Raw genomic sequence first — 22,444 nt, 5'->3', positions numbered from 1 at the left:
AGGTTGGGGCCCCGAGGAAATGAGTGGGTTATGGGCTGGAGAGTTTGGAGGATGGGAAACTGGGGTGATGGTGCTGGGATTTGGGGGTGTAGAAAGGAGGAAAGGATAGGAAACAAAGGAGATGAAGATGGCAGAAGTGCAGGATACTTGTAGAAGCCTTAACATGTGTAAGGCACCCTATCTCATTTAATTATTTAATCTCAAACCCTAGGTTACTACTATGACCATTATTCATATAAGAAAACTGGGGTTCAAAGAGGAAATTTACTCAGGGTCCCGTGGCTAGCAAGGTGGCAGAGCTGGGTCTGAAGGCTGGGTGTCTGGGTCTGGGTCCACACTGCCTGTCCACAGAAAGAGAAGTGTGCGAAGAAGACTAAGTCAAGGATTTGTCATCATCACCATCCTTTTCCTGTCAATAGCCCCAAACCCATCTTCTGGCCCAGTCTCCAAGATAGGCATTCTTCTCTTTCAAAATATCAGGCTCCCACATGCATAGGCTGAGGAACCATGTGCAAATCACATGACCAGAGCAAGTGCTACCCTCAAAGCTTGGGGCATGTGTGGCTGAAGGGGAGACCTGTACTAAAGGGCAGTGGGTAAGAAGGGCAGCCAAGAAGCTCAGTCAAGAGAAGGGGCAACATGATGATGCTCACACTGCGTGTTAGCTGGAGTCTCATAGCCAGGATCTGGAAGATTCTAGTGTCAATCAGAAGGGCCAAAGGTCAACAGATGGTAGTGAATCATCCTGGGGACTTGAAGGCATGGAGGGAAGAGGTTAGAGATGGGAGAGAGGGCCAATTTAGGCAAGGGAAAGGTGTGAAATAACGTACCAGAACCTGCATTGAGGAATATTCTGCAGTTATCATCTTTTTCACCTGGAATTTGGAATGTCTGAATAAAAAGTTAGGCGGAAACTAGCATGGAGTTGGGAATGGGTATGGAGAGTGTCCACATCCATTCATGCCCAAGTGCCAATCAGGGAGAGGAGGATGGGCCATGGAGCAGAGGGAACTCTGGGAGGAAAGGGAGAGGGGAGCCCAAAGGGCCACCTCCCTCCCCAAGTCAGCCAAAGCCGGTGCAGGAAACATCTTCCTGAATCAGGGCAGGTCCTCCCAGGAAAATCCTGGGTAGAATGGGAGATGGTCACTTCTCCAGTTCTTTCTTGGGAAAGGGTCAGGACAGAGAAGGGGAAAGGCTGGGTGGGTGGAACAGTTCCAGGAAGATTTACTGTCCTCATCCCCACCATTCCTCACACTCTCTACCTGCAGATCGACCCCCTCCATATTTATTGAGTGCCTACTATGTGCCAGTTACTGTTCTAGATGCTTGGGATACATGAGTGGGGGGAAAGGACCAAAATTCATGTCCTCCAGGAGATTACTTTCTAGTGAGGGAAGATAGACAATATGCAAAAAATATAGCAAATAGGTAAATTATACAGTATTTCAGAAATACAGAGCAGGGTAGTAAGTGAGGGGAAGGAGAGAGAAACTGAACTCAGGATGGACAGAGAGGAGGCAAAGGGGAGGAGAGCAGGTGTGTGTGGCTCAGAGAAGGGTCTGTGTGAGCGATCAGGCAAGGCACGAGGACTTGGATTTTCTTTGGTTAAGCAGAAATGCTGGCAGTGCAGAAATTGGAAGTCTGGGTTTGGGGAGTGGCAGGGGGGCATGGCTGCCCAGTCATGGGGGAAAATGGGGCAATCTGGGGCCAGCTAAGGAGGCCCATCCTGAGAGCATGTCCCAGGCCAGCCCTTCAAGGGTGAGCATTGCTGGCTCAGGGCAGGAACACAGAATCCTGTCGGCCCCTCTTGGGCCCAGCTGTCCCGTCACTCACGCCTGCTGCCCATTGGTTATTTTTGCTAAGGAATGTGCCAGCCCCTCGGATTCTCCTGGCGAACAGGGGCTCAAGTTACCCCCTCTCCCCAACTCGGCTCCCTCATCTGTGAGTGGGTGTGTTTGGGGGTGGACAGGGAAAGTGCGTGTGGCTGTGCAGGGTCCCCTCACAGGAACTAGTATAGACACACACGTGTACCCTCTCAGTGCTTGTCCCCATTCATGTGTCTGTATGTGGAACATTTGCCTCTGGTGGTCTGGGAAACAACACCTGCATGCACGCAGAATGTTCAAGGCATGACCTTAAACTTTAAAATAAAGAGTCTACAAACTCACATAACCTCAGGGGCCAAGTAGAAACTGAAAATGAGGGAGGTGCTGTTGTCAGCATGCTTCCCAAACATTGCAGAGGCTGAACAAAACTCACTGGTCTGTTCTTGTATTTATTTTAGACCCAGGATTTAAAGAAATAAGGTTAGGGGGACCCACTGACCCATCAGCATGTGAGGCTTTATGGCATAGCGACCAAGAACCCTGTCATAGTGCCTGGGTTAAAATCCTGGCTCCCTGAATGTATTGACTGTGTGACGTTGGGCAAATAAACTCTCTGTCTCAGTCTCCCCCCTTGTGAAGATTAAATGAGTTTATTCATAAAAGTGCTTAGCACAATGCCTGGTACATACCAAGCATGCAGTAAGTGTTCATAGTCACTTAGGAATCAGGAATGGCACTACTTGTGCATGCTGGGATGGGAATTCCTATCTGGGGGACAAATGGAGTCCCAGAACCTGTATGGCTTTGGCTAAGTGTAGTACTTCTCTGAGACTCAGTCGCTTGTCAGTTAAATGGGTATATAGCTTTCAAGCTGACCTGGTTGTTGTGAATGAGGTAACATTTGTAAAGGGCCTGGCACTTAGTGACTGCTAAAGAAACTTAGCTATAATGATTATGGGGGTGGGGGGACAGAATTTTGTGTGAGCAAAGTGTGCATGGTGCTGAATAGGGCAGTGGTGGCCGGGTGGGGAGGAACACACAAAAAATGGTGATGCGCTCATCTGTGTGTGAGAACATGGGTAGACTCCTGTGGATGATAGGAGTAACTCAGAGCATCCTAGCTTGTGTGTGTGAATGTACAGGGGGTTAGGGGCGGTGCGGGGACATCAAGAAACTCGAGGTCAAGCCCTTTTTGGCTTTCCTGAGGAGCCTGGGGGTGTTCACAGTCTGGGTCCATGTCAGCACGGAGCCCCCTTCCTCAAGGACCCCTGCCCTGCGTTTAAGCTGGGCGCCCCCATCTGGCGCCTTGCTCTGCGGCCGGTTGGGTACTGCCTGGCACAGTGTACATGTGCGCATGTTTGTGGAGTGAGCAAGTCAAGATGCTGCTGACCTTCCAGAGTGGCCCCGCGGGAGGAGCTGGGGGTGGCGAAAAAGGCTGCATTGGGCTGCCAATGAGAGAATGGCCTGAACTAGGAGCCCTGCACCTCTTTCTGTGCCTCAGTTTCCCCATGTGCCCAGGGAGCGGGAGGCAGATGCAGGGTGGGGGCGCACGGCTCTCAGCCCCGGGGGGGCCCGGTGGTCGTGCCGGGAGGCAGGTGAGGGCCGCCCCGGGAGACGCAGGGGAACAGGAAAGGGAAGGGGCGCCTGGTGGGGTGCAGGCTGGCAGGGGAGGGGCGGGCTCGGGCGCCGCCGCCGCTACCGCCTTACCCCCTCCCGGGATCCCGAGGCCCCAGGCTCCTTCCGCCACCCGCGCCGGCTCCCGCCCGCTCCCCGGCTCGCCCCCGGCCCCGCCTCCGACTCCGCCCCGCCCCCGCCCGTCCCCTCCTCGCCCGGTCTCCGGCCCGGCCCCCTCCCCCGCCATGAAGAAGCTGTGGGTGAAGAAGCGTTTCCAGGTGAGGGCTCCGGGGGCGGGCGGCGCCGGGAGGGGGCAGGGAGGGCTGGGCGCCCCGAAGGGAGGGCGGGTCATCGCGGCCAGGCCCCGGGGGAGGGGGCGCTGGAGCGGCGCCTGCCCCACCCCATCCCCGCCGTGGGCGGCGGGCCAGGCGCTTTTCAGGGGGCGCCCCAACCTGCGCCCCGAGCGCGCAGGCCCCTCCCTGCGCTGAAGGGCAGACCCTTCCCGCAATCGTCCGCAATTCCCGCGACCACCTGGGGGGTCCCCTCCGCAGGCTTCGGCGTGGAGCGCCCAGTTGCTTCTTTGCTACCTTGTCTTCCCTCGCCTCTGTCCATCCCTGGCCCCGGCCCCCGCCCGGCCTTCCCCAGCCCCCCACTCTGGAGCCTTCCGGAGCTCCTGAAAGCAACGCACAAGGATCCGCGCTGAGCTGAATAATTCCCCGAGCCCTGCCCTGTCCTTTGCGTACCCGGGCCTCCTTTCTGCATTCGCGAGGCTCCAGCCCTTCGGAGACCTTACCCCCTGCCCCCATCACCCCTCCCCAACCCGCTCGACACCTATCCAGGTATCTGCCCTCCCCCCAGCAGAAATCTGTGTCCTGGTCCCTCCATCTCCCAGTCATTCAAGCACAACCCCCCCCCCCCCAATCTTCTCCTCTTTCTCCTTCTCCTCAGTCAGCCTGACTACCTTGTCTTCTGTCCCCTGTCTCGGGTGTTGCTCGGATCCCAAGCTGTGAGCCTCTGTCCAGTGGGGAGTCCCAGCGTACCACCCAAAGCCTGCTGTCCTCTCCTTCTTTCCCTGCTCCTCCTGGGAGCCCAGCCGGGTAGCTTGGAAGAGGGCAGAGCGGAGACATTCCCTACTGGGGAAGTGGTCACTCTGGGTCTCTGTTCCCCCTACCACCCTCACACACACTGGCCCCTGGAATGAGTTTCTGCCGGATATAGCAGGTTTGGTTGGGAAGCATAGGGACCTCAGGAACAAGCCTCCCCGCCCCCCCCAACTATTCATTCTGGCTTTTCTCTTTCAGAAAACCGGCCATTCCCGCCGGGCCTTTGGCCGACTCACCCATGGTGCGTGGACTATGGGCATCCCTGCTCTAGCCCATGCCCACTCCTCTTGGTCCATGTCCCTTCATGAGGCATCGAGGCCCTGAAGACAGCTCATGAGATGTGGGACCTCCCTTCACACCCCCACACTCACCTACTCATCCACCCAAGAAGGCCCTCTATGCCCAGCAGCTGAGAGAGTACAGCAGTGGGGAGGGGGCTCACTAGCACACCCCGCCATGAGCTGGGCTCCCTGTTCTCCATCTGTGGGGCCAAGTGGGGAAGAGCTCAGTGCCATGCTTTGGCAACCAGTACATGGCTCCTCTTGTCATGGCATCTAGAAGGAAACTGAGGCACAGACTTGATAGAGTCTGGGAAAGTTGAAAAATTAGCCCAGGAAACTTTGCTCCTAACCTAGCTAATGGGTGTTTTTAAGGACCATTCGACAGTAGAAGAGGGATCTTGAGGAAGGTGCCTGTCACAGCATGATGGGGGGTTGGCTTGCAGGGAGAGGTCAAAGCAGGATGCAGATGTAATAGAGAGTGGGCCTGACCCCTAATGGGAAGCCTGGGTCTGCAGCTGGGCTCAGCACAAGCAGGTGTGTGTGTGGCCAGTGGCAACACCAACAAGTGCCAAGGGTACCAGAATCACCCAGGCAGCTGGAATACCTAGCCCAAGCATGGGGGTTCCCAGTGCTGGGCACATTCCAGGTGTCTCCGTCCCCCCAGCCATCCCCATACCCATTCCCACAGGGCATCTCAGGGCACTGGGTACCTCCTGCCTCCCTCTGTCCTGCCTGCCCTCCATGCCCTACCCCACAAACGCTCTGATAACAGTCTGTCCCTGTCTCTCTCCTGCTGCTCCTATGGAAGCGAAGTTTTCCGCTCCTGCAGAAAGCAAAGTTACGGTAGGAAACTGGCTCCTGCCCTAGCCCCCCACTTCTCCCTCTTCCCCACCTGGCCCCGGCCTCTCCTCACCCTGCCTCAGCTGCACCCTGATGCCTTCCAGCTGGTTTGGGGTAGAGGACAGGCTGGCCTGCGGTTGGTCGAGTACCCTGACAGTACGACTCTGAGGTGACTCCCCTTTGTTCCTGGGGTACTGGAACCCAGACTTTAGAGCCTTGGAACCTAGGACCTTGCTATTTTGGGGCCTGCACAGGAACTTAAGCTATCACTGACAAGGGGAAGAGGGAGAGGGGATGAGGCCCTGGTAATCCATTAAGTGGTTGGGAGAGGGCATGGCAGTTTTGAGGACCTCACAGAGGCAAGGGTGAGTAACTGGGGCCCAGAGATGGAACCAGGGCACTTGCATCGGTGAGGTTATCCTGCCCAGGCTGGGCAGGGGGATGTGGGGAGCAAAAGCGGGGAGAAGACAGGGTGCTGGCAGCCCTACCAGTGATGAGATGGAGCCTGTGTGGGGGAGGCAGGAGGCGACACAGGGAAGAGGTGGAGGCAGAGGGAGGAGGGCCCTGCCCACACAGACCCCTTCTTCTCCAGACTCGGAGACGGCTGAGGATGACATCAGCGATGTACAGGGGACCCAGCGCCTGGAGCTTCGGGATGACGGGGCCTTCAGCACCCCCACGGGTGAGCTCTCTGGGGTGATCAAAGAGCAAGGAGGCGGGTTTCCCACCAGGGGTGCTTCGGGTCTCACAGTGCTTCTTTCTCTAGGGGGCTCTGACACCCTGGTGGGCACCTCCCTGGACACACCCCCGACCTCCGTGACAGGCACCTCGGAGGAGCAAGTGAGCTGGTGGGGCAGCGGGCAGACGGTCCTGGAGCAGGAAGCGGGCAGTGGGGGTGGCACCCGCCGCCTCCCGGGCAGCCCAAGGCAAGCACAGGCAACCGGGGCCGGGCCACGGCACCTGGGGGTGGAGCCGCTGGTGCGGGCATCTCGAGCTAATCTGGTGGGCGCAAGCTGGGGGTCAGAGGATAGCCTTTCGGTGGCCAGTGACCTGTATGGCAGCGCGTTCAGTCTGTACAGAGGACGGGCGCTCTCGATCCACGTGTAAGTAATGGCCTCACCTGGGCCTGCACTGCCCCATCTCACCATGCTGTCCTGCACTGCCCTCACTGCTCCATCAGCCTCCACCGTCACCTTCCACCGTCACCCTGCCCCATCCATTTCCCTGTGCACTCCTCATCCCCTTTCACTCTGTCTTCCCACACTGCTTTCTCCTCCTCCTGTGCTGTCACCACCCACGTCCTCCTGCTCCCACCTGTCCTGGCTCACTGTGCCTTCTCCATGGTCTCGTGGACCCCTCTGTCCCCTCCTTGGTTCCTCCAAGATCTCCAGTTTCTCAGGGGCCCTCTCCCACCTCACCCATTCGGGCTCCAGTTGTCCCCAGGATCCCCCCCCTCGGGGGCCCCCTCCGTGCCTGCTGTCTCAGCAGCTGCTGCCTTTTCATCTCTCTGCACATTCCTGTTCCCATGTGGGCCTTTTTCTGGGAGGAACAGAACCTTTCTGCACGGCAGCTCCCGGGAGAGCAGGAGAGAGCAGGGGAGCAAGTGAGCAACCGAGAGAGAGAGAAGAGAGCGAGGTGGCCAGGGGCAGCTGGGGCCAGGGCAGGAGACTGTGGAGGCTGTGGGGCTGGGGGAGGGGGCCAGGGAGCGGGGGCTAGAGACTGGGCTGGGGTGGAGGTGGAGGGCCGGGAGTGAAGGTGGCAGGGGCATGCAGTGATCTCTCTCATGGGAAATCCCCAGGGTGGGGTTCAAGGTTGTCCTGGTAGGGGGTGGTACCGAGCGGAGGTGTTGGAGTGAGACATTGGAGCCATTTTTGGAGATGTGGGGCTGCCAGATACAAGAAGGAGTCTACAGCAAGAGGGGAGTGTCTGATGATAGAGGTATTGGGGGCATCTGGGGAGCTGAGGCTGGGGGACCTGGGTTATGATGGGCATGGGTTTGGGGGGCAGGTACTGTCATGGAAGAAAAAGAAGGGTCCTGTAGGGGAGGCTATTTTGAGGGTGATTGGAGTGGCTAGTGGTGGGTGGGGGAGAGAGTCAGGGTGGGGGCAGGGGCAGGGGCAGGGGAGGCTCCCTTGGCTTATCCTATTGGCCTTACCAGGTGCTCCAGTGCCCTGGACTCGCCTTTCCTTCCCTGCCTTTCTTTACCAGGCCCCAGCCGGAGCCTGGAGTTGCTATGGCAACTTCGGAGGAACCCATTTCCTTAGTGATGTCTGTGGTACAGAGTCTGGCCTAGAGTGCAGAGCTGCCAGCAAGAGGCCTCCTCTGCTGTCCCCAGTTTCTCTCCAGGCCTCACTCAGTTCCCAGAGGCCATTCCTCAGGGACTCAGCTGCCCCTCCCCCAGAGTAGACTGTGCCTCCCTGCAGGTGGCTGGCTGAGATTTTTCTCCCCTGGGGCAGTCTGGCTTGCCAGCTTCCCCCTTCCCCTTAGCCAGAGTTGGGTCTGTAGTGTGGGTGGCTACAACATCCCAGGAAGGCTAAAACATCCTTATACTTGGGAACCCCTAATACTTCTGCTCATGGCCAGTACCCTACTATTTATCCTCTCTTCTGTGCCCCTGGAAACTCAGACATTTTAGATGGAATAGGGCTCAGGATTCAGACTTCCTGGATTTCAGTTCCAGCACCATTTCCTAGCTCTGTCACCTTGGCAAGGAAAGCACTTAACCTCTTTTAAGCCTCAGTTTCTTCATCTGTAAATGGGGATAATAACAGTTCCTACCTCACAGTACTGTTGTGCAGATTAAATGACTCAATGCATTTTAAGCACTTAGTACATGCCTGGCACACAGTAAGTATTCAATTAGCCATTTCCTAAGTTTTTATTGAGCTTTTTCTCATGTGTCAGGTATTATAATAGCTAATTCCTTTTCTTGCTAATCTTTATGCTTGATGTATCCCCCAAGGGTCCAGATGGGGGAAACTGAGGGCTAGCTCTTGGGCATCAAAGCTCTGTTAAGTGAGAGAGGTACTCTGGGGTGACAGGCACTTTCCCTCCTCCTCTTTGCCCACACCCCCTATTCAGGCCCACTTGGTAGTTATTTCTGAGCTGAGTTATTTCTGAGCATACTCCTTGGGGGGGGGGGGTTCTGTGCTTCTCAGGGGCGTTTCCAAGTACCCAAGATACCTTTCCCAGGGGCAGAGCAAAGTCAAAGTTCTAATGGGGGGGGGGCGTGGGTATCCCATTGCCACCTGCTGTGTCCTATCAGCACTGGTGATGGTGTTAGGGATGGCTCAGGTCTGCATGGTGATCTCAGGGATGGGGCACTGCCCCCTGAAGGCCCGTGCCTGGTCCAGGAGGCGGCTAGTGCTCTTCTAGGGGCCACTGTGAATGGGGTGTGTCCTGCTGAGAATGGGCAGGGGTGTGGGGCCAGCTGGAGACAGGAATGAGTGGGAGGCTGCATTCCTGAGAGGGCCCCTCCCCACCCAACCCTCCTGTCTTCCCACACCACTTCATCCTTTGAGTTGTAAGCCTCATTCTTTTCTCTCCCTCATGCTCAGTTCTGTTTCGGCTGTTTCCCAGCTTCTGGGGCTGGGGGGAGGGGGCTGGCCAAAGTCCCTGGGGCAGGGTCTGTACCTGGACCCAGCCACTAGCCCAATCTGGTGCCAGAGCCGCCAGCCTCTCCCCAGCACCTGCTCTGGCTGTGCCCTTCTCTTGGGGGTGGGGGTGGGGACGGGAGGGTCTGGCCCATGTCACTCACAAGCCTGCCCAGCATGTCCCACTGCCCAATTCCTGTCACAAGCTAAGGGTCTAGGAGGGGAGGCCCCCTGAATCCTCTACCCCTCTCCGTGTTGGTTCTGCAGCAGCGTCCCTCAGAGCGGATTGCGCAGGGAGGAGCCCGACCTTCAGCCTCAGCTGGCCAGCGAAGCCCCGCGTCGCCCGGCCCCTCCACCACCCTCCAAATCCGCGCTGCTCCCCCCACCGTCCCCTCGGGTGGGTAAGCGGTCCCCGCCGGGACCCAGCGCCCAGCCCGCGGCGACCCCTACATCACCCCACCGGCGCACTCAGGAGCTGGTGCTACCCGAGGACGCCACCGCCGAAGAGAAGCGAGGGAAAAAGTCCAAGTCGTCGGGGCCCTCGCTGGCAGGCACGGCAGAGTCCCGTCCTCAGACGCCCCTGAGCGAGGCTTCGGGCCGCCTGTCGGCGCTCGGCCGCTCGCCGAGGCTGGTGCGCGCCGGCTCCCGCATCCTGGACAAGCTGCAGTTCTTCGAGGAGCGACGGCGCAGCCTGGAGCGCAGCGACTCGCCGCCGGCACCCCTGCGGCCCTGGGTGCCACTGCGCAAGGCCCGCTCTCTGGAGCAGCCCAAGTCGGAGGGCGGCGCGCCGTGGGGCACGCCCGGGGCCTCACAGGAGGAGCTGCGGTCGCCGCCGGGCAGCGTGGCGGAGCGGCGCCGCCTGTTCCAGCAGAAGGCGGCCTCGCTGGACGAGCGCACACGGCAGCGCAGCCCGGCCTCCGACCTCGAGCTGCGCTTCGCCCAAGAGCTGGGCCGCATCCGCCGCTCCACGTCGCGGGAGGAGCTGGTGCGCTCTCACGAGTCCCTGCGCGCCACGCTGCATCGCGCCCCGTCCCCTCGAGAGCCCGGCGAGCCCCCGCTCTTCCCCCGGCCCTCCACCCCCAAGACCCCGCGGGCCGTGAGCCCCGCCGCAGCCCAGCCGGCCCCTTCGAGCGTCGTGGGGAGGCCTGGGGACGAGCCAGGAAGGCCCAGGAGCCGAGGGCCGGTGGGCCGGACGGAGCTGGGGGACGGACCGCAGCAAGAGGTTAGGCGTCGAGACCAGTTCCCGCTGACCCGGGGCAGAGCTATCCAGGAGTGCAGGAGCCCCGTGCCACCCCCCGCCGCCGATCCTCCAGAGGCCAGGACGAAAGTCCCCCCGGGACGAAAGCGGGAGCCCCCAGCGCAGGCTGTGCGCTTCCTGCCCTGGGCCACACCGGGCCTGGAGGGCGTTACTGTGCCCCAGACCTTGGAGAAGAACAGGGCGGGGCCTGAGGCCGAGAAGAGGCTGCGCAGAGGGCCGGAGGAGGACGGTCCCTGGGGGGCCTGGGACCGCAGAGGGACCCGCAGCCAGGGCAAAGGTCGCCGGGCCCGGCCCACCTCCCCTGAGCTCGGTAAGGCCGCGGGGAGGGCCGAGAAGGTGCCTGGACACGGGTGGGAGAGGGTTTGGGGAGAGCAAGACTGCTCTGCTGTCTGGCTTGAAGCTGCTAGTGGGCAGTGAGGGCGGGTTTGCCAGAGGAGGGGTGAACACAGGCTGAGTTTGAGTGAAGGATTGTGAAGGTCCTTGTGCTAGAACCTGTCGCTGGTGAGGCGCACTGTTTCGTTAGAAGCTGGGTGGGGCTGAGGTGTGATTAGGGACACGTGCCCCAATGCCTGCCATAGGTCCCTGGGTCCAGTGGCCTGCTAGGCTGTTGGCTCAAGGACCAATAATGGGGGAATGCACTGGTGGGAACCTAAGGAGCCTCACCAAAGCCCCCAACCCTCTGTATAGAAGAGATGGTATAGATGGTCTCAAATAATTTGCTAAGTCTCTGTTACAGGCAAACTTTAGGCCAGCCATCTCTACTCTGCCCTTCCCATCCCAGCACCATTCCCGAACCATCTGTAGCCACTGAGATCTGACCCGGCCTCCCCTTCCAGCCTCCTCGTTCCTGTCCTTGCACATTGCATGGCTAAGCTGTGGTCCCTGCACTTGCCTGCCTTTGTGTGGTCTCCCAATCTTCCCAGGGGTGATGACCAACATCACCAACAGGAGAATGCCCCGCCCTAATGCTCATCCGGAATATCAGCTGGGGGCCCACTCCTGGAGAGAGACAGAGGAAGCCATCCTTGACTCCCTTCCACTGCTCCCCCAGGCTAGATGCCTCTCCCCACTGCTCTCTGGAGACCCTGCCTGTGTCTCTTTCATTGCCCTTACCACTCTGTATTTTTCTGCATCAAAATTGTTTTGCATTTAAGTATCACCACCTCAGAATCTTAAGAGATGATTAGGTTCCTGTCAATTGTCCCGCTGGCCACCGTTATTGCACACCCACAACCTCATCCCAGCGCAGTGTTAACAAGAACCTTAAGGATGTTATCTTGTTTCATCTGTGTGCCAGCTCTACAGAGTGTCGAGTGTTATCTCCTCCATCTTACAGATAACAAAACTGAGGCTCAGAGAGGTTATCTAATTTGCCCACGGGTTACGTAGCTGGAAAACAGCAGAATTGGGACTCTCGCTGCTCTTTTGGCTACCTACATTGTCCTTTATTAGCTTATAGAATGTCACAGTTGGAGAATACCCAGAGAGATCTGCGACAATAGAGTTTCATTATCTCTTTGTCTGTATGAGCTTCTTGTAAGCCAGGCTGCATCTTATTTCCTGCAGTGTCCCTGTACCCGTACGGTGCTCAATACGCAGCAAGTGCAGGGTCACTGTTGGTGAGTGGACAGATTCAAAGCTGATCCTCATAGGCCTCTCAGAGACCCCTGCCATTCCCTCTTTTGAAGCTGGTGGCATCACGAATTTGATAGTTTACCATATGTTGCCCTGTGACATGTTGCCTCTTGTTGCTTAAGTCTTGGGATGCTGTTAGCTTGTCCTCTGACCGTTTAGCAGCTTGTACCATCTTGCACCTCTCAGAGTACCTTGCATAGGGCCTGGTACACCACGTGTGATGACTGATTTATGTGGAGACATACAGAGCGTGGCCCCTGGCTTCCTCCGGCAACCAACACTCTAATTGTGGATGAAGCTGAGGAACAGCCAAACTGACTGGAGTCAAGGCTGCCCTGTTCCGCTGGAGCACCCTCTTCTTGGCTTCCTTTTCCCCTGTCTCAGGACGTTCAGGAGAGAGACCCTTGGCTTCCCCAGCCTCTGCCTTCTAGAAGCCCCTCTCTTTGGGCATGACTTTCTAGGATGCAGGCTGCCAATGCTCTGTCTCCCCCTGAGTTGTCCCCTTACCCTGTCACCCCTATGTCCAGCAGAGTCTTCGGATGATTCCTATGTGTCCGCCGGAGAGGACCCCCTGGAGGCCCCCGTGTTTGAGATCCCTCTGCAGAATGTGGTGGCGGCACCAGGGGCCGACGTGCTGCTCAAATGTATCATCACTGCTAATCCCCCACCGCAAGGTGAGCTCCCAGGGCTGGGCCAGGCTGAGGCTGGAGGAGTGGTGGGGGATAGGAATTCGAGACTGGGAAGGGAGGGGCGAGGGAGGAGGGCAGTTATCCCCCCCAGGGCGGCTGCCCTGACTTGTGTGTGTGTGTGCGTGTGTTAAGGGAGATTTTCCAGGACCCCCCTCCTCTGAAATGGGAGGACAACCTGGGCTTCCCTGAGTGAGGGCAGATTCCTCCCGATTCCCTGGGGTGGCGAGAAGAGTGGTTTGGGCTCCTGTGGGGTGTGTGTGGGCAAGGTGTGATTTTTCTAGTGGGTGCCCACAGACTGTGACAAGCTGGTTCCCCTGTGCTTCCCCACAGTGTCCTGGTACAAGGATGGGTCAGCGCTGCTCAGCGAGGGCCGCCTCCTCGTCCGGGCCGAGGGTGAGCGGCACACCCTGCTGCTCAGGGAGGCCAGGGCGACTGACGCCGGGAGCTATATGGCCACCGCCACCAACGAGCTGGGCCAGGCCAGCTGTGCCGCCTCACTGGCCGTGAGACCTGGTAGGGAGCCCATCGAGCCCAGGGCTGGGTGGGGGAGAGCTGTAACAGTTCCAGTAGTTCTGAGGGAGGCCGTGGGCCCAGGCCCCCTTCCCACTCCCAGCCGAGAGTGCGGGCTCTCAGCCAGCATGCACAATCCATGCACAGCCCGTTCTGGGTGCCGGCAGCTTTGGTGGCAGCATTTTAAATGGCCCTGGCCTTAGGGCAGGGGCCGAATTCCCAAGGCACACACAAGGTTGGCCAATTCATGAAGTCAGAGAAATTTGTCTTTAGACATCCTCTAAATGCCATCCTCCCAGGGCATTTCCCTGAACAGGGTCCTGTGGGGGGAGCAAATTGCCCTTGAGTGTCCACAAAAAAGTATCTCTCAGCTCAAAGGGCTTTACGAGCCACCATGAGCCTTCCGAGGACAGCCCTCCCTCCCAGTGAAGGATGCTTTCAAGTGCTACAACCCACCTCCCCCTGCTAATGTTGAACCCAAAGCCGTATAGAGGGTACAGCTGAGAGCACCTCTCCGGAGAGGACAGTGCTGAGGCCGCCTTGTTTTCCATTTTTATGAAAGCCCTTACTTGGTGTCGGACTGCTTTCTTTGGGTTTCAGCCCAGTTTCTTTCTGGTTCTGGCAGAGCTGGGCCAGTGTCAGCGTGTATGGCCAGTGCAGCTCATTCAGGGTTGCTGGGCCGGACAATGCAATGACCCTGGGCTGTAGGGGTGGAGGAGGTGAGTGTGGGGAAGGGGCGTTACAGGAGGACAAGAAAGATTCAACCCTCCAGGAGTTTGCCACTGGGTGACCAGACCTGGATCAGGGGATCTAGGTTGGGGGACAGTGCCAGGCAGATGAATCCAGTGCTGAGGAAAGTCAAACAGGTGGTCAGTGTTGTGGGACGCCTGCACCCTGAAGGAGGCTGGGATTCAGACTGGCACGGGGAGGGGTGGGACATGCCAGGAGGGGAACAGCACACGCTGTTCTGTCCCTTTCTTCCACTGAGTGCTGCAGGACACAGGATGGCAGAGCCTGCGTGCTGTGGTCCCAGGGCCTCAGCACCTGCATGGCTGGGGAGGTCTTGATGGTGTCCGGTCTTGGTCTCGTGCTACATTAGAGCCTTTGGTTGCACTGTCTGGCTTGTGGAACGGCAGGTCTCCATCTTCTTTACTTTGCATATCCCTCCCAGGAGCCCATGTTTTAGGCTTTCTCCTTCTCACCCCTCCCACTGCGCTGAATCATACCCGCCCCTCCGCTGCGTGCTTCCGTCCTTCCATCACCTCTGGGATCTGGCCTCTGACTCAGCTCCCAGCTCCCCGTAGGGGGCTCAGGCCTGGTCCCAGGACTCCGGTCAATAGTTGGCTTGGGCTGAGAATTGGCGAGGGGCACGTGGGGGGTGCCCTGATCCTGGCTCAGGGCCATTTGGGAGCCTTTTAAGATTGGGAAGGCAGCTTGGGGTAAGGCAGCTGTCAGCCCTTGACTGGGAGTTCTGTGTTTGCTACGTTGACTCTCCCTGAGCTTTGGTTTTCTCATTGTAAACCAGAGATAATTATACCATCCTCACGGCTGAAAGTGAATGTGTGAACAAGCTTTATGAACTGTAAAGCTGTAGACAAATGTTAGTTGTTAGCGTTATTAAGGGGTGATGTTGTGCTCAGGTTTCCATGAGGATCTGGGAAGCGCTTTATCCTTCTCTGCCCTTTTCTTCACACTCTCTGTGCCTTGGGGACTCCACACCTGCCCTGGCAAGGCCCACAGCCCCCAGGCCCTCCATCTTTCCCAGCCTCATGTCCTCTGCCCATCGTGGTATCTCTGGGGAGCCAGAAAGCCTTCATCACGTTAGTCGGTTGCATCAGGACTTGCAGCAAGACAGCAGCCCCCATAAGTCAGGCTGGCTCAAGGGCCTGAGGGGCAGGCACATGGGTCTAGACTCAGCTCTGACTGTGGTGGAGCAAGCTGACTTTCTTACCCTACAAGGCACTGTTTGGTCCAGAGTGGCTGGACAGGGGCCAGTGGACCTGGAGAGCAGCAGGAGTAGGCGGAACCAGGGGGTGGCACAGACATTTGGCAAGGACATGGGGGTGGGGGTCCCAGGCCTGGAGTGTACAGGGAGTGAGGGGTGTGGCCAGGGGAGGGTGTCCAGCAGTGTTGCTGTGGGCGAGGTGGGGAGCAGGTGGAGGGAGGCAGTGGGCAGTGGCTTGTGGGAAGAGGCCTATGTGCAGCCACCGCCCTCTCTTGCTCCTCTCCCTCCCTGCCCTGCACCCCCCCAGTGCCATGGTAACCAGGGCTGGCTGCCCAGCACCCTCTTGGGGTGCCCACCCAACAGCGCCTGCTTTTGGAAGCCCACAGATCTCAATTCCTCAGCAACCAGGGAATGGGTGTCTAGAGAATGCAGCCCTGGCTGCTGTGGTTTGGGGGCAGGGCCTGTGCTGGCAGAACCTGGTCCTCACCAGCTCCCTCCCACCCCACTGAATAACTCTCCTGAGACCACAGCCCTTCTCCCAGAGGAGGTGTGTGGATCGGGGCGGGTGGCTGCGGAGTGTGAGAAGTATGCTTAACCGAAGCAAAGCTGCCCGCATCCATCACACAAGCATTTATTGAGTGCCAACCTGGTGCCAAGTGCTACATCTCTCTAAACAGTTTCTTCTGTTTGGACGGTGCCACATACTTTTTCCAATCCCTTTCACTTCTCTTTCCTTGAGCTACATTGTGCCATGTTTAATATATCCCTTAAGGGACATGGGACAGGTGGTGATATTCCCATTTTATAGATGGGAAGACAAAAATGTGGAGAGTAAATGATGTAGGGCTGGCGCCAGGCCAGCAGCCTTTATTGAGCACCTGCAGTCTGCCTACGCATGTTATAAGCAGCAGGTGATTTAGGGTGATAGAAACAAGCCCCCATGAAGCAAGTAAACTTAGTGTGGGTAGCAGATAAAAATCACGTGATTAGTTAACATCCGGTGAGTGCTTCCTCTGTATGGGCCCCATGTTGATTGGGTTGTCACATTTAGTCCAGCCCTGTGAGGTAGGTTCTATTATTATGCCCATGTTACAGAGGAGAACACTGAGACTTGGAAAGCTTTAGCAAATTGCTCTAAAGCAGCATTGATCAATAGAACTTTCCGTGATGATGGAAGTTTTCTATAGGTGCACTGTCCAGTATGGTAGTTGTTAACCACCTGTGGCTATTGAGCACTTGGAATGTGGCTACAGTGACTGAGGAACTGCATTTTTAATTTCATTTCATTTTAATAACTGTGCATTTAAATGGTCTCAGGTGGCTGGTGACTGCCCTGTTGGGATACTCGGGTCTAGGAGCACAGGGCCAGTTGGCGGCTGGAGTCATGCTTTGAAGCCCTGTCTCTGAGTCTCTCCCAAGCCTACAGGCCTAACCACTACACCAGTGATCCCCAACCTTTTTGGCACCAGGGACCAGTTTCATGGAAGGCAATTTTTCCACAGACTGGGGATGAGGGGGTGGGGTGTCTTGGGGGTGTTGCCGAGCTCAGGTGGTGGTGTGCAGTCCATTTCCTAACAGGCCACGGACCAGTAATGGGCCACAGCCTGGGGGTTGGGGACCGTAGCACTACACTACCCTGTCCCCTTTCCTGCCACTCTGAAAGAGTTTGAGGTTGAGGTGGAGTTGTGCTCAAGCTGACTGGGAGGGGACTCCTGGTGCCCCCTGTGGGTGGGTGACATCGGGGGTTTTTCTCTCCTTCCTGTGTTGACTCCCCACCTCCACTGTGGCTGTGGTCCCATTTGTTTCCTTGCATGCCTGGGTAAGCACTGGGGGGCTCTGACAGGAGGCCCTCTGGGCACTGGTCAGGAGGAAGGGGGATATAGGAGGCCCCAGGGGCCTGAACCTCCATCCCGCATAGGTGTCATGTAGTTGAGCCCAAGATTCTGGCACTTTCCATCGAAGACCTTGGCCTCTTCACTGTACCTTAGCTGGCACAGTTTTCTTGTCACACTGTCACAGCAAAAAAGAACTTGTTTATTGGGGGTCATGAATGCAGAAGGAAAGGAAGAAAACCATAGGACCAACGTCTGCACCCTCTTCTCCTGCCCCTGGTCCCTAGCTGCCTGCTGCATAGCTGCAGGTTGTCCCTCGTGATGGCAGTGGCTGCCGATGGGGGGCAATGCCATGTGGCCCCTGTTGTCAGCCCTTGGTGGGGTTTGGACAACATCTGGAAAAGCAGCAGGGAATGGTCCCCTTGCCCAGACTCAGCCCTCCCTCCCCGCTCCTGTCTGCCAGAAACAGGTCTGCCTGACAGGTTGGCTACCCGAGGCTGTTACCTGGAGTGGGACATCATCACTCTTGGCCTGTCAGAGTGGGGAGCTAATTTACTATCGGTACTAATGCTGTCTCTAACCTGCAGCAACCCACATAGTCACGCGGAAGCAATTAAACACTGCTGGGGCTAGGTCAGGCTGACCGTGTGAAATTCGCTCTGGGGCCTGGTGCATTTTCAACAAAACCTGGAACCTTCTCAGCACAGCTCTTCTCCTTGTCCAAGGGGAGGCCCCCTGTGGGATGCCCGGCCAGGCCACGTCTGCCTTTTCTCTCGCTTTCCACAGTGGGATCACTGCAGCAGGCAATTTACAGAGATGCCTGTGGGGAGCCTGTCAAGACAGTGCGTGTGGAGGGCAGCCTGGGAGGGGCCAAACCACAGAGAAATGCTGGTTAACCTGCAGCATGTCACTGCCTTCCTCAAAAATCCAGAGTCCCCTTTGCCTCCAGAGTAAAGGCCACACGCCTTCAGCTGGCCTCTACTGTCTGGACCCAGAGGCTGACCCTTGGTGGCAGTGGGAGGCACCTGCTCTAACGCTGGAATGCCCCACTCCTGACTTCTTTACCCAGTTCTACAGCCAGACTGTGGAGCCACAGCCCTCTGCACATGTGCTTTTTGCCTCAAACGTTTGCTTGTGCAGTTTCCTCTTCCTAGAATGCTTTTAAATTTTTCTTAGTTAAACCCAACTCTAATTTCAATACTGCCTCTTCTCTCTGTTCCCTCTTCCTCCCTGAGCCAAAAGTCATCTCCTGCTCTCTGTACCCCGTGGCCCTTATCTGCTTCTCTCTTGCTACCTTATCATTTGTGCTTGCTATTGTAGTGGTTTGTGTATCCGACTTGTCTTCCCCACCAGCCAGAGGCTCCTGAGGTTGCTACCACGTCTTTGCCACTCCTTAGCCCTCGCAGCCATGCCTGGGGGCCCTCCTGAACAGTCAGAGGCTGTGTGTGAGATGGCAGTGGGTGGACAGAGGTCCCTGTGGCTTTCCAAGCCCGTGGCACAACCTGGGTAACACACAGAGGCTGGGCAGGACATGCAGCTTCAAGGGTGTTGAAGCTCTGCCTAATAGTGTGGGTAGGACAGGAGAGAAGACTCTGGAGCAGTGGTCCTCAGAGTGTGGTCCCCAGACCAGCAGCATCAGCATCACCTGGGGAATGTGTCAGAAATACAGATTATTGGCTCCAGCCCAGGCCTGCCGAATCAGAAACTCTGGGGGTGCGGCCCAGCAATCTGTGGTCTAAGGAGCCATCCAGGTGATTTGATGCACAGGAAACTTTGAGAACCATGGCCATAGTTAGAGACCTTGCCCAAGATGGGAGGACAGAGGGTGCCGTGGGGAGCACATGGACTGTGGAGCCAGACCTCCTAGGTCCAAAGCCCTGCTTTGAAGTTTAATGGCCCAGTGAGGTAAGACTCAGTGATACCACCTCTTAGGGGTGTCCTTCTCCCATGAGGATCAGTAGTGGTCCCTAAACTTTCATGTGCATAAGAGTCACCTGGGCTGCTTTTTGAAAATGCAGTTTCCTGACTTCCCATTTCAGGAAATCTAATTCTGCAGGCTGGAGTAAGGCTGAGGAGTCTGTATTTTAAGTCAGCCCCAGGTGGTGCTGCTGTGGCTAGTTCAAGGATCATTCCGAAAAGCCCTGCTGCACAGAGCCTTGTGCAACACCTTTCTCGTGCTAGATAGTAGCAGTGGTGGCTGCAACTATATCTGTTGTGCGAACACCTCAGGGGACGTTGGAAACAGTTGGGACCAGCTGGATGTGCTGGTCTGGGGAAAAAGGATTTCCCATGGGCTCCCAGGTTCCAGTATTTTCATTAAGTGTGTTTGACCTGGGAGCAATGTTGAAAGAACAGACACGTGCACAGGGTCAGCATGGGAGGTGGCCGGCAAGTGTGAAGGGGTGGCACTTCCATGGTAAGTTGTCCAGGGGTGGTGAGTGTGTGTACCTCTTAGGTTTAGGGGGCACCTGCTCCCAGCTTCCTGGCCGGTGAAAATGTGTTGTCCACAGTGAGAGCCAGGCTTGTGGATGGGGGAGGGCCAGGATGTCAGGGACTGGCTACAAGGGTGGTTTTGGCTATGGGGCCAGGGAAACCTAGGTGGTACCAGAGCCTGATGTGGAGCTCCGGGGATCCTTGATCAGCCTCCTTGGCCACGCAGTTTTAGGGGTATGGAGGGGCAGGGACCAATGTCTTGTCTCAGAGAGGCCTCGTTCTGCCCCCTCTGGAGCCTGAGCCTCCTGCGTGGGCTGCTCTGACTGTCCTTCTCTCTGAGGGGCTTGAGGACAGGCTTGCTTGGTGGCTGGATGCCCCAAGGTGCTGTTCCCCCAACCACCACCAGGGGTCGCCCAGACTCCCTGCAAACCTTGCCAATCCAGCATGAATCCCCGCTCTCCCTCCCTGGGTCTGGGGCGCCTCAGCACCGCTCAGCCTGGAGGTGACCCTGGAGCAGGGCTCCAGGCTCCACGGACGGGAGGGGGCACCCACCTCCAGGGGCCATGCCTGTGATCTCAGCGTCAGCTAGGGGCCATGCCTCCAGCACCAAGTGCCATTCTGACTTCCCTTCCCACCCCTACCTCTAGACCTCCAGCCTGAGTGGTGGGCCCCTCCTCCTCCTGGCCCCCACCCCTCCTTCCTCACTGCAATGCCGGGAAACATAGGTCACAGCTTGGGAATGCGGCCCTGGGCGGGGCTGAGGTGGTGGGAGGAGGAGGAAGGACATGTGACCCCTGCTCAATACCCCCTTCTCGCTGGCTGTTTCCAAACCCCTTCCCAAGCCTAGATACAAATGGGTGCTAGTTACAGGCGGTCATCTGGGGGAAGCAGCCCCTGTTCTCCCCACTGTTGGCCCTGGTGGGGCCAATGGATGAAGGCAAGTTGCCAACAGGTGCCCCAGCAGAGCCGGCAGGAGGGTTGGGTGCAGGCCTAGCGCCCTGGGAGGCACAGGTGGGATCTGGGCTCCCTCAGGTTGAGGGGGGCAGCTCTGGGAAGGAGGGCGAAGGTCCGGACAGGTCGGAGTCTCAGCGTGGGGTAAACAGTGCAGCCTGGCTCTGTAGTATTTGAGGCTGGTCAGTGCATTCCCAGGTTGGGGTTCTTGGTGGTTCGGTCAGGATGACGGCAACAGGGGGGCCACTTGCCGTGGGGACGTGTCAGAGCTCATGAGGGCGAGTGTCTTCAATGCCATGGTGCAGTGCCTCCCCTCCCCTTCTGGCTCTGGGGACTGAGGCTCCCACACCTTGAGTCAAGGCACCGCCAAGGGGGTTTTGCTCTTGTCAGGGTCCAGAAGCTGTAAGGAGAGAAAAGGCAGATCCCGCTGCCGCTGCTGGGGAATGAGCAGGGTGGCTAAATTCAGCCTTGCTGTGCTCTGCCCCTCCCCGCTCCTCCCCTCCACTCCAGGGCCCAGGCTGCCTGCGGTCTCAGCAGGCACTACCTTCCCAGCCAGCTGCCGGCCTGCCACCCAGCCTCTCCCCTGGCCAGCCCTCACCTCCTTCCCCCTCCCGGGGCCTTCTCAGTGTGGGCTGTCAGCTGGGTCAGCCAGCCCACTGAGCTGAGCTGGGGCTGGGCTCCTGGGCTCCTGGGCTCCTGCTCCCTGGGGAGCCAGGTGGGGTGGGCAGAGGGCAGACAGCAGGAGGGCCTGGTGCCAGGGCAGAGCTTTGGGACAGGCGCAGGCTGGGGTCGGTGTGCAGAGTCTCGGGTGAGTTGGGGTGCAGTCTTGATGGGGGCTTGGGGTGGGGAAACTGGAGGAGGGGCCGGGGGCTGTGAGATTCATGTCTGTATTTGGCAGTCGGATAGGAGCCAGCTCAGCGAGGCTGGGCCCCTGGCCAGTTGCGGGGGAGGGCGTCAGGGCCCTGGGGACACCCCTCCCCCAAGGCGGACTCTGGTGCCCCCCTCCTTCTCCCCAGGCTGAGCTGCCCTGTTCTCTGGATGACTCCAGCTCTGCTTTCCTATCCCCTGAGAGTTTTGGGGTCCATGCTGGAGGGCTGGGGCCAACAGGTGCCCCTGGGCTTTCTGTGGCAGGAAGCTGAGAAGGGAGAGGGGGAAGGGCAGGCTGGACAGTGCCGCCCCATTGGCCCCTGTCTGAGGACAGGATGGGGCTGCTCTGAGGAGTGTGTTCCTCTGCACCAGGCCCAGCTCACTCAAGAAACGAGCGTCCTGGCTGTACCACTCTGGGGTCCCAGAGATGTGCCCCACTTGCTTTTGGAGCTGGTGATTGGTAGTTTGGGCCCCCACTTCGTGCCAAGAACATGGGATTCCTGCTCCAGTGGAATTCTGGGTCTCCCACAAGGCCCAGGAGGGGCCCTTCTGCTGCCCAAGTTCTTTGCCCCAGGCCATTCCTTATGGTGTCCCCTCCCAGGGGGTCAGCAGGGTCAATGTTGCAGAGTCCGTGGCAGAGGAGGATTCAGGGGTTCAGGGAGAGCAGGCACTTGGGCAAGACCATGCAGCAAGCAAGGGGGAGCCCAGGAGGTGAGGTCAGGGCAGGGCCGGCCTTCGGGCAGCTGCCTCAACTCCTGGGCTCTGTGCAGCATTCCAGCCGGCCCCCTTCCTCCCCTGGCATCTTCCTCTGTCTCTCCTCCAGGTGGATCCTCGTCCCCTTTCAGCAGCCCCATCACCTCGGACGAGGAGTACCTGAGCCCCCCAGAGGATTTCCCGGAGCCTGGAGAGACCTGGCCCCAAACCCCCACCATGAAGCTCAGTCCCAGCCAGAACCGCCGTTCTTCTGACACTGGCTCCAAGGCACCCCCCACCTTCAAGGTCAGAGCCCTGAGGCTGGTGCCAGGCCCCCCCTGTACTCCCATTCCTTGTTCTTAGGGCCATGCTTA

The 22,444-nt window shown here is 58.1% G+C and overlaps 1 protein-coding gene across 1 annotated transcript in view; it reads left to right on the top strand.

Moving 5' to 3' along the window:
• The window catches only part of SPEG (striated muscle enriched protein kinase), a 55,584-nt gene that overhangs the window by 3,039 nt on the left and 30,101 nt on the right, over positions 1–22,444 (top strand). The window contains exons 2-7 of the mRNA XM_069466901.1: positions 6,257–6,346; positions 6,431–6,767; positions 9,525–10,825; positions 12,681–12,824; positions 13,170–13,352; positions 22,201–22,376. Of these exons, the coding sequence (XP_069323002.1) occupies positions 6,257–6,346; positions 6,431–6,767; positions 9,525–10,825; positions 12,681–12,824; positions 13,170–13,352; positions 22,201–22,376 (2,231 nt within the window). The remainder of the gene's footprint in view (positions 1–6,256; positions 6,347–6,430; positions 6,768–9,524; positions 10,826–12,680; positions 12,825–13,169; positions 13,353–22,200; positions 22,377–22,444) is intronic.

The sequence above is a fragment of the Eulemur rufifrons genome, chromosome 1 (assembly GCF_041146395.1).
Source record: "Eulemur rufifrons isolate Redbay chromosome 1, OSU_ERuf_1, whole genome shotgun sequence".
Taxonomy (NCBI): domain Eukaryota; kingdom Metazoa; phylum Chordata; class Mammalia; order Primates; family Lemuridae; genus Eulemur; species Eulemur rufifrons.
The sequence above is the reverse complement of the archived record's forward strand: the minus strand, read 5'-3'. Positions and strand labels throughout refer to the sequence as shown.